We start from the raw sequence: 12,539 nt of genomic DNA on the forward strand, positions 1-12,539 counted from the left end.
AGATAGCATCAACATACAAAAATCAGTTCGCCAAGGAGGTGTTTTATCTACATTTTACTATTTAATCTACGTCGACAACCTTCTGAGAGATCTTGAGATCAGTAACAACGGCTGCTGTGTTCTTTCAACCAAGTCCGGCAATCCTGCATACGCCGATGATATTGCCCTGTTGGCGTTATCTCCCTTAAATCTTCAGAAAATGATGGACATTGTATATCGCCACTGTAAGTCATGGCGAAAAGACATGAATGTAAACAAGTCAGAAATAATCGTATTTACAAGGAAACGTGATCCACCCAAAGTTGCAATAATGTATGGTGACCAGATAATCCCTCAAACTAATAGTGCGTACCACCTGGATGTGAAACAAGTTTCTAACATGAAGTGCAAAGCACAAATTGAAGAGAGATGCCAAAAAGCTAAAAATGCATTTTTTTTGCAATGACTGCTCAAGGTGTACATCCACATGGTCTTAATCCATTAGTTTCGGTTAATCTCTATGCTAAAACGCTTAACGCCTACTCTGCACTCTGGTTATGATAGTTGTTCTTGACACCATGGTTCAAAACAGTGTTACATCATCTATTACCCTAGTGATTGAAATTGAACAATAGCGCCGTAGCGCTCGTATATGACTTAAATATTCGAATTGTGGGTGCGTTATCTGTTACTTGTGTTGAATGTACTTTGCTGTAAGCTTTTAAATATTTCCAGGTGCGTAGGAAATAATCACCAGCGGTATTTTTTAACAGTATTTATTGGCCATATTCAACGAAGTGACAATGACATGAACAAAAATACTTACTTCATTCACTTTCCCGGTATTTTTGTGTATACTTTGAATTATGGAAGTAATGGGTGCAGTAACTGAATTATAAGATATTGTATATGTAAGCATCCAGTAAGTAGTTGCTACATTGTGCATTGTCAGAGCTCTGCACATTGTCACACTAATGTACTACACCGATCCATCATAATATGTAATGGCAATTTCGTCAATGACTGTGTCACCCGTTGCTTGCTGTCTGCTGGCCTTATTGCTGGGAGTCCACGACTTCGTCGGCGGTATATTTTGAGGCGGGAGTTTTGTCATCACCGTCTTCTATGATGCTTGTGGTATTCGACCATGATGGTGGAACATCATAAGGAAATATACAAGTTTGCATTACTGTTTACAAGAAAACAATCGCATACCCTGAAAACTGAAAACAATACATAATACAATATAAAAGGCAAACACAGTTCTTATAAATACTAAGATTAACGGTTTGAGAAAGAATTTAAATCTTATTGTGCACCCTCTACGTGCTTCCATATGCCTGTATACGCTTGTTTGTTGCACATATAACGTGTAAAGGTATGTTACACATCTAACATGTACAGGTATGTTACACATCTAACATGTAAAGGTATGTTACACATCTAACATGTAAAGGTATGTTTCACCTCTAACATACTGATTGTACGTTGATGCAAACTATTTACACGAGGATAGTTTGAAATAAGATGGAATACTTATAGGCTGTGATGTACATGAACTATAAGATATGGCCTGGTTTCAAACTTAAGTCGCATAACAACTAAGACATTTTTAGTACAAAAGGCGGACACTATTTTCTCGTTATGTTTCTCTTTCGAGTCGGACACACCTTTATATAACCTAACAAGTTGTTATAAACCGCACTCATGTTGATTTCAATTGAAAAGTAAAGGCATCTGCCATCACACTTTGTCTACATAAAGGGACGTATAGTACACGTCGTTGTACTTGATACAACAGCGAACGAAGACAAACCCCAATGCAAACAAACCCACCTACAGTGCACCCCACACGCACGATATACAGGTCGTTCATTAATCGTGGTTTTGTGCTATACCACACTTTAATTAATGCTATAGTAAGTATTGTCTGACGGATATCATTCGAAATATAACATGAATCATATTTGTAAATAAACTGTACAAACATCCCCTCAACAAAATGTCGGTAAAGTCATAAACACGGACGGACGGACGGAAAACCATGCCAAAACAATATGTATCCCTTCAGTGGAAGGGGAGACAATAAACTAGGACTTGATTGTCAATGCTAGGTAGCTATGATAAGGTTAATCAAACAACAATACTTTTGTAACTTTTATCCTTTATTTGTATGTTCTAATTGTCATCACAAACTTATTATTGTTATTATTACATTAAGATACACACAAGCATAATGTTTTAATGAATCATTGTAATATATGTCCACTATAATCTCATCATAATATACTAATTTGACTTCAACAACTCAACATAATGTATCGTACTATAGGTTTGAAACATAGACTCTATCAAATTTATACAACCTATCACATATAAACTAACCAAATTTTATAATCAACTACTTTCAACGTGGATTCATTTTAAATAACTGGCTGCCAATCAAACTAAAATACCCAATACTTTTTATAATATTAGAAAAATTATCTGGGGCAATAAATTTATAAAACATAATAATAAAAGCATACTGTTTAAGAATTGGATTGAATCGGATTTAATATTCGTAAACGACATTCTTTTAAATACTGGCAGTATAGACGCCAATCTAATCCTAAATAAACTTAAAAACAAAACTAATTGGATAGCGGAAATAAATATAGTTAAAAAAAGCCAATCCGATTCAATGAAAAAACAACTGTGAAATCAAACGAATCAATAAATACTAATGTTAAGTCAAAACTTTTAATAAAGTTTGGGAACAAACTGATTAACGAACTGACAAATAAGGAAATATATCAGCTCTTTGTCCAGCAAATTTTCAAAAAAACGTATATCCACAGTACCTAAATTCAACGTGTACAAGAAAGTATTGAGTTGAAATCATGGTATTATATAGTTCATGAATCTATTCTTGACAGTCAACAAAGTTAAACAATTCAAAATTAAATTATTATATAATCTTGTGGCGACTAACTTAAATTCATTTACACGGAAATTGAGAGACGGTCCCCTGTGTATGTGTTGCAAGAAAGTTGAAGATTATCAACATTTTTTTATCGATTGCTCTTCATACCCCAATTTTTGGTCGAAGATAAATGCCTTATTTAAAAAATATGGTATGAATAAAATGTTTAACGACATCAAATATATTGTAATAGGATATAAGATACACCAAAAAGAATACAACTGTGTTAATATTGTTTTAAGTCAAATATGTTACTGTATTTATAAAAGACCGGAGAATGAAGCCCACACATATATTGAATAATTTATATTACTATCTGATTGCTTTAAAAACATGCTTACGAACAAAACATGTCAATTATCGATTTTTGAATGACTTTATAAAACCTAATGTGCATTCAATAGATACTATAAATATCTATTTCTTCATTACATGTGACATTGTTGCTTTTATGATCCAATAAACGGACTGTTATATTTTAGCAGTTCCAAAAAGATAAATTTGGTAAAACAATTGGTTTTGGTCTGCATGATTATTTCCAAAACGACTAGTAAAAGAAAGATATCAGTGTTTGCTGTGGTTCACCAAAAATCTGCTTATATCGCTTTTGTATGCTTACGTATTTAAAAAAGTCAGAGTTTACAAATGTCGGCTAAATCAACCTCTTGAATAAACAGTAAAAAATAAAGTACTGAGATAATCGTCTAGGGGAACACAAATTCAAGGTTATCGTTGACATCAAACTTATTGTCATCATTATTCTTCAAAAAAGTAAACGATTTCCCAAACGTGTTGTTTACCAAGGGGTCCATCACCGGCAAGGTGGTGCCACCGTCAATCATCATATGCGTCACTGCGGACGATGCGTGCGATATATACGTGGAAAAGAATGACAGTGGTCCGGAATCCATGTTGGTGTCTAACACAGTTAAAGTTGTCTCAGTCTTTGTATATGAGAGATGAAATTTTGCGTATTTTCCTTCCTCTAGTGTTACATGTACTTCATTCTTGCTTGTGTCAATGTTTAAGAGAGTTATGTGATGTTCTTTTCTTCCGAGTGTAAAGCCGGAAACATCCGATATCCGATCCTTATTCCTGTTGACCATATTTTGTCGGCGTCCTCTTCTTGTTTCGTGATTGACGAATATTTCCCCGTTATCAAAAACAGTAAAGAGCAAACTGTATGGGAGTTTGTAAATCATGATTTTTTTGAAACGATCTGATTTCGAGGAACCGTCAACTGTTACTCCCATTCCATGATGTTCAGGCCAGGGCTTTCCCGGTCGGTGTCTGTATCGTCGTCCACGCACACGCACGTTTGGCGTGCTGGAAAGAAGTGTGTTCGTTGTTGGCCAGTCTCGCTTCTGGTAGCGCAGTTGTAGGAAGTCGATCTTGAAAGGAGTCGTTGACGATTGGTCAGTCACCAGTTTGAGTTCATTCTGAAGCGACGGAGAAACCGCTCTAGCTGGAAATAACCACTCCTGTGTAAGTGTAGTAGGGTGGAATGTCATAAATTCAACGTCTGAAGGCATTTTCTTTGCCCTGTTATAGTAATGCAGCCCGATAGAAACACTATCAGAAATATTCACCAATCCAAGTGTAAAGTCGATCTTTCCTCTTTTGATGTTATATGTCCTGGGTATTTTGTACTTGATTAATATCTCATTTGTGACTCGAGGATCGATTGTACCAGGGAACGTACTGTGGTCCTTTTTCCCGTCAACAAGATAGTTAATATTGGAAAGTTTACTGAGAGGACCAAGTTCCTTATTGCCCTCATCCGGAACACCTATTATCCAAATCGAATTATCACACACTAAACCTGTGGTCGACCTTTTTGATCGGCGATTTCCACGATCTTTATTTTCGTTTTTATCTCCTGGAACCCGACCTCCACCTCTTGTTCTTTGACGTTTTGGTATTTCCTCCAGTACTTCTCGTGCGATTATCTTTGTATTGCGGAACACCGACGGATTGAACATTATGTTGACATTTGTCTTGTCTATACATAAGGTTTCGTAACTAAGCTGTTGACAAGGAACCGGATTCGGAGTTGTGGTCTGTTCAGTCGCTACTTCCGTCGTAGAAGAGGTTATAGGTGCAGAAGTTGTTAAAGATTGTGTGACCAACGACTTGGTTGAAATTCTTATGGAAGTAGTTGGTGTTAAAGAATTTGTTTGCGGGGAAGAAATTGCTGATGTGGTTTGTGCAGGCGTTGTTTGTTCTGCAGTAGTTTGTGATGATGTTTTTTTCGGTAATGTAGTCTGTGGTGAAAAAGTTCGTTCTGAGGTACTTTGTGGTGAAGCAGTTTGTAATGAAGTTGTTTGTGCTGAAGTTGTTCGTTTCGAAGTTGTTCGTTCCGAAGAAGTTGGCGGAAACCTAGTTCGTTCTAAAGTTGTTTGTGCTAAAGTTGTTCGATTTGAAGTAGTTGGTAGTAAAATAGTTCGTTCTGATGTTGTTTGGAATGAAGTTGTTCGTTCCGATGTTGCTTGTGCTGAAGAAGTCCGTTCTGAAGTTGGCAGTATAGTAGTTAGTTCTGAAGTTGTTTGTGCTAAAGTTGTGCGTTCTGAAGATGTTCGTTCAGAAGAAGTTGTCGGTAACTTAGTTCGTTCTGAAGTTGTTTGCGCTGAAGAAGTTCGTTCCGTAATTGTTCGTTCCGAAGTAGTTGGTGATAGAGTAATTCGTTTTGAAGTTGCTTGTGCTGAAGTTGTTTGTGCTGAAGTTGTTCGTTTCGAAGTTGTTCGTTCCGAAGAAGTTGGCGGAAACCTAGTTCGTTCTAAAGTTGTTTGTGCTAAAGTTGTTCGATTTGAAGTAGTTGGTAGTAAAATAGTTCGTTCTGATGTTGTTTGGAATGAAGTTGTTCGTTCCGAAGTTGCTTGTGCTGAAGAAGTCCGTTCTGAAGTTGGCAGTATAGTAGTTAGTTCTGAAGTTGTTTGTGCTGAAGTTGTGCGTTCTGAAGATGTTCGTTCAGAAGAAGTTGTCGGTAACTTAGTTCGTTCTGAAGTTGTTTGCGCTGAAGAAGTTCGTTCCGAAATTGTTCGTTCCGAAGTAGTTGGTGATAGAGTAATTCGTTTTGAAGTTGTTTGTGCTGAAGTTATTTGTTCCGAAGTTTTTCGATCCGAAGTAGTTAGCTGTAAATTAGTTTGTTGTGAAGTTGTTTGTGCTGAAGTAGTTCGTTCTGAAGTTGTTTGTGCTGAAGAAGTTGTTCGTTCTGAGTTTGTTTGTGCTGATAAAGTTCGTTCTGAAGTTGTTTTTTCCGAACTAGTTGGAGGTATAGTAGTTCGGTCTGAAGTTGTTTGTGCTGAAGTTGTTTGTGCTGAAGTTGTTCGTTCTGAACTTGTTTGTTCTAGAGTAGATTGTGAATTTAACACCGTAGGGGGAGTATATGTAGTTGTGGTTAGAGGGCTGTCAATTTCCACAGCACAAGGTGTCGGGTTTTTAGCGTATATCAGCTCAAAGTCACACCATACTTGCTCTTCACTGACGTTAACATTAAGAGATATTTCGAGAGCGTCAAATTCACTGCCGTAACAGTCCGCTGATGGTATAGATATCGAAAGGTTATGCTTCCCGGGAACCAATTCCTGACTCACAGCTACTTGCCCTGACGACTTGAAAATATCCCAGAATCGCCCGAACCCACCACTGTTTGCCTCCGTGTTCACAATTCCAATACTTGCATTGTCCAGAAACACCTCCAGTCTGTCGCTTTCACCGTCATTGGAGTATATAAGGTCATTAACAGTGACGGACGTTGCTTCCGGTAGACACAAATTCACAACAATGATATCGCCCTTGAACATGTGTAGCGAGGCTAAATTTGATGCCCCAGAGCGCCATGGAATTCGTCTGGTGCCCTTTCCGGATAAAACATTTTCAAACTCAAAACGTTTCTTAAATTGTGCTGTAAGTGCTCCTATGCACAGCAACAATATTGCCGCACGTAACATCGCTCATTCGACTCTAATATACTTCAATATTTTTCCGTTAGTATTAAATACATGTTCTCATCCATGTGGTTTGAAATAGTGTAACGTCAATAAATGAAAATAAATGCAGGGCGTATGCGCACTAAACTCCCGCAAAAAGAAAATCTAGACGCAAACTGCAAACAATGAAATTAGCTCACCTGACAAAACTTGTCTTCCATCATATGAATTCGTATTAAACACCACTTCACCACCCCCGTTTTATAATTTTCGCCCACTAGCTGTCTAAGCGCGTTTTAAACGAAAAGTGGTAATTTGATAGAAGATAACATAACGCCGACAACATAGAGCCTGTTTTTATTTAATATTTTAAAAAACGCCCACAATGCAAGATGAAACCACACTAACATTTCCCCGTAACATTACAAACTGCATTTAACTACATGGATTTGACTTAAAGTGCGGACACATATTCTAACAGAAGGAATATTTCCCATGGCGCTGGATTGACATGCAATTCAGCAGCATACATACCAAGATTTATTGTGATCGTATGCGAGCTCTTGGAGAATCATAGAGGCGATCGTACGCCTGTCCACTCAATCGACCGTAGTGTGTGAATTAAAGTGCGGACCCACGTTATTCCGTTGGCATTGACCATTGCAACTGCAATTTAGAAGCGTATTAATGTATACAAAGTTTGCTTGTGCCCGTATGCAAGAGAGAGAGAGAGAGAGAGAGAGAGAGAGAGAGAGAGAGAGAATAAAAGAGGCGATCGTAAACCTGTCAACTCAACCAACCTTATTGGATGATAACCGCATTAAAGGGGCGTATCCAGCAACATAAGCTTCTTCGAACAAGTACGAAAGTCCACAAAGTATCAACATTTAATATGTTAATGTAGCTACAGTTTAAGCGCTTCTAACTAACATGTTGGTATGTCTCCTTAACTAACGTGCGCCTCATGCTGTGTATAAATCAGATATCAAGTTTGTGTATAGGTGAGCGTTCTATGACATTTACACATATCTTACCTGCAACCTTTTCTCTATCAATCATATTTATATTGTTTACTGTGCATGTTGAAAATTACAAATGAGTCTTAGATAAAGCTTCGTTTATGCCCGATACAATTGTATGTTAATGTGCCACTACAAAAGCAATGTATATACTTGGAGAATACAGAGATTACTGTGCCCGCTGAATAATATTATTCGCGCTTTAAAATTATTTCTATTTCTACATTGTAAAGAAAACGGTTTGGTTACGGCGTAAAATGTTTAGGCGGGAATGTTCTCGTGCTCGGTGTTTTAAGCTCCGTATATAAGAAGCTTAAGGGGGCGTGGACAGCCACTCAAGGTTTTATTGGCAGCGTGGTAGTTAGTTGCCCTACCCACCCTCCCATTGTGATTGTTTTTTGTTTCTTCAAGGGTTTGAAAGATGCTCAGATGCCTTATGTTAACATATATTCCAGAAATAATTTTAGTTTATCTTTTCAGAATCACGTACGTGTCTTACAATGTAGTTTTACTGACTTACGATTGGCTACAATGCAAACCATATCTGATAGTTTTATTCAGATTTCAATATAGTATCGTATCAGTATCGGAATTACACCGTACCGGTGTCGGAAGTGGTCAGATTTAACTCCATATCGGTTTCCGAAGGGACCGGATGTGACAGGCGCCGACTTAACATACGAAAGGTCTTGAGACGTTATCAAGACGACAAACCAAGAAGATACAGATTTAATCTATTTATCTTTCAGATGTGCAAATTGCTGCCAATATTACACCTTATTCCTAGTTTTGTGTTGGTTATTCGTTTGGGCGTTGGAAAGAAGTTTGATAAGTGAATAATTGTTTTACTCACGAAAACTGAGTGAGTAAGAGATCTTATGAATTTCGGTGATCTTATTTATTGACGTAGCAATGCAACACTGAGCATCCTCGTAACATAGTTATCTGTAAACGTTTCTACTTCTGCGGTTAGTGTAAAACACGTTTTTGCAAGCATTGCTGGAGAAAAAGATTCAGAAATGATATTGTACACTCCCTCTTTTTTGGTGACATTTGTGACAAATGCATTTTCTACTTCTGCGGTAAGTGAATCAAGACGTTAAAAGCTCTACCGTATTTATTACGTAACAAAACAACCGCTCTCTCATCTGGATGTAATCCAGTATTATATGGAAAAAGCTTACCGCATCCCGGTAAAACTTAGAAAAATCTAGTCAGTAAGGTTTTGCATGTATGAGCTTTTAAGTTAATATCTCAGCAACAACCTGTTGTTGTTTTACACTAATACCTCATTCAACGGTACTCAATCACCCAATCTATTTATATAACTAAGTAAAATAACTATACTTTGCATATAATGCAATTATATGACCCGTTATTATTTGACTTAGACATTCTAGTTAAGGTTTTGCATGTAACCATATTTGAGTCAATAACTCAGCCAGTACCTCATGTATTGCATTTAAACTTCAAACATGTGTTCCCACCTATCCAACCTACTTATCAAATGAAATTAGATCACTCAATTTGGCATATAGTGCAAATTATGGCCTTTTATGTTTCAAACTGAGACATTCTGCTTAACGTTTTGTACGCATTTAAACTTTAAATAATGGTCCAAAACCATCTAACCCACTTAAATTATCAAGTCAGTTATCTAGCATGTTATGCATGTAATGCAACTGATGTACATTTACAATTCGACTCAGACATTCTGGTGAGGGTTTTGCAGGTGAGCACATTGCAGAAATCAGATTTGACGTAAAAAAAGAAAGAGAAACACTTTTTAACGCTTCTTGTTTCACTGGTATATTGGCTACAATGTCCTGATTTCAACTTCTCGCATTCAAAGTAAAAGGTTTTTGGAACCCCTTAAGACATAGCTATAACATGCTAGTGTTCCGTGGTATATTTCTTTTGCACATGACATACCTCCTTTCATCAGTAGAATGAACATTAACTGGATTGTTGTCCATCGCCAATTTGTTTTCAGCAGAGAATGACCGGTGTATGTGCAAAAAGGGTACCGTTTCAGTAGATTTCACACAAAGGGTACCGATATGGATACGCACCGTGTAATATGCTTTTCCCTTTCCTGACCTATCATATATTTAATAACTCGATTTGTGTACTTTGTACTTACATATTTCACAAGTTTATTAAAATCTGATTTTAAAATTGTGCAGTCAAACAGTGCACAGTTACTTTATTCTGCCAGTATATGTGAAGAAAAGAAAACACAACGTTGACGTGGACATTTACCATAGTTTAAAATGCTGTATCATGCGTGCTCTTCATAAATGGAATGTATACAGGATACAACTGTATTTGCTCTAACTAGTTTAGATATGTTTAAATGCTCTTGACAGCTCAAAACTAGTTAAGATATGTTCAAATGCTCTTGACAGCTCAAAACTAGTATAGATATGTTTAAATGCTCTTGACAGCTCAAAACTAGTTAAGATATGTTCAAATGCTCTTGACAGCTCAAAACTAGTTTAGATATGTTCAAATGCTCTTGAGAGCTCAAAACTAGTTTAGATATGTTCAAATGCTCTTGACAGCTCAAAACTAGTTAAGATATGTTCAAATGCTCTTGACAGCTCAAAACTAGTTTAGATATGTTCAAATGCTCTTGACAGCTCAAAACTAGTTTAGATATGTTCAAATGCTCTTGACAGCTCAAAACTAGTTTAGATATGTTCAAATGCTCTTGACAGCTCAAAACTAGTTTAGATATGTTCAAATGCTCTTGACAGCTCAAAACTAGTTTAGATATGTTCAAATGCTCTTGACAGCTCAAAACTAGTTTAGATATGTTCAAATGCTCTTGACAGCTCAAAACTAGTTTAGATATGTTCAAATGCTCTTGACAGCTCAAAACTAGTTAAGATATGTTCAAATGCTCTTGACAGCTCAAAACTAGTTTAGATATGTTCAAATGCTCTTGACAGCTCAAAACTAGTTTAGATATGTTTAAATGCTCTTGACAGCTCAAAACTAGTAAAGATATGTTCAAATGCTCTTGACAGCTCAAAACTAGTTGAGATATGTTCAAATGCTCTTGACAGCTCAAAACTAGTTGAGATATGTTCAAATGCTCTTGACAGCTCAAAACTAGTTCAAATGCTCTTGACAGCTCAAAACTAGTTTAGATATGTTCAAATGCTCTTGACAGCTCAAAACTAGTTTAGATATGTTCAAATGCTCTTGACAGCTCAAAACTAGTTTAGATATGTTCAAATGCTCTTGACAGCTCAAAACTAGTTTAGATATGTTCAAATGCTCTTGACAGCTCAAAACTAGTTTAGATATGTTCAAATGCTCTTGACAGCTCAAAACTAGTTTAGATATGTTCAAATGCTCTTGACAGCTCAAAACTAGTTAAGATATGTTCAAATGCTCTTGACAGCTCAAAACTAGTTAAGATATGTTCAAATGCTCTTGACAGCTCAAAACTAGTTAAGATATGTTCAAATGCTCTTGACAGCTCAAAACTAGTTAAGATATGTTCAAATGCTCTTGACAGCTCAAAACTAGTTTAGATATGTTCAAATGCTCTTGACAGCTCAAAACTAGTTTAGATATGTTCAAATGCTCTTGACAGCTCAAAACTAGTTTTGATATGTTCAAATGCTCTTGACAGCTCAAAACTAGTTTAGATATGTTTAAATACTCTTGACAGCTCTTTACTCATATGCTTCGTTTTTACATTTGGTGCAAAGCAGAAGAGTTGTAATGTGTTTTTTCTATTTGTTTATTTTGTGGTTATTTGTTTATAAATGTAACATGTTTGAGGTTACGCGCCCGCAAATCAGTTTAATATGCCCCTCCCTCTATCGCCCCTCCCTAAACATTATTGCACGTACTGAGGCAAGACGGTATCCAAATTCGTTCAAGCCTGTTTGAATAATTTTAATAATATATGAAAAAGGCATTATTTTCACTTAAAACAATGTGGGGCGAACATTAGTTTTCATAGACACATACCACGATTCGTATCAAATCTAGAAAGGTGCCCTCTATCAATGACAATGTTCTCGAATACTTTACTTAGTGTTCTGAATTCATGGAAACAGTTTCCTTTTTATTATATCTCGCCGAACCGAAGGTTTCAGGAGGGTTGTATTGTTTTGGCGTTTTTTGTACTTCCGTCCATCCGTCCGTCCGTACAGCCACCTCATTTGTATAACGTATGGTCAGATGATGTTCAAACTTGGCCAGGATTTCCCCTAAATGAAATTTCGACCGCTTGCAAGAATGGGCAACCTTTGTTAAAAAACTGGGTCACCAAACCAAATCTTTGGAACACATCAGATACATTTTATTTGGTCCGATACTCATAACATTTTATACAAAAGTCTGGGTCACTTGTTATCTAGATGAGACCACAAGGTCAAGTGTTATATTTTTTGTCTGGAACGATATCATCGGAATCATATATTGATAGACAGTGGTATTTTCAAACTTTGTCAGAATATTTTCCTTGATCAATCCTAAATTGTAAAAGTAGGTCACGTTGTCAAACTTTGAATTTTTTTGAGGCATTATATTTGGTCCATTAGTCATCAAACTTAATCAAAATGTTCCCAGTAATTGGTCACATGTGATAGAAAATAGGTCATTAGGTGAAATCGTTTTTGTCGG

General features: G+C 36.6%; 1 protein-coding gene across 1 annotated transcript; it reads right to left on the reverse strand.

Moving 5' to 3' along the window:
- Positions 1-2,140: 2,140 nt before the first annotated feature.
- LOC128221220 (uncharacterized) lies at positions 2,141-7,091 on the reverse strand. The gene has a single exon (XM_052929735.1). It carries the CDS (start codon positions 6,892-6,894, stop codon positions 3,649-3,651), a length of 3,246 nt encoding a protein of 1,081 aa, XP_052785695.1. The 5' UTR covers positions 6,895-7,091; the 3' UTR covers positions 2,141-3,648.
- Positions 7,092-12,539: the final 5,448 nt, after the last annotated feature.

Source organism: Mya arenaria, chromosome 2, assembly GCF_026914265.1.
Source record: "Mya arenaria isolate MELC-2E11 chromosome 2, ASM2691426v1".
Lineage (NCBI taxonomy): Eukaryota > Metazoa > Mollusca > Bivalvia > Myida > Myidae > Mya > Mya arenaria.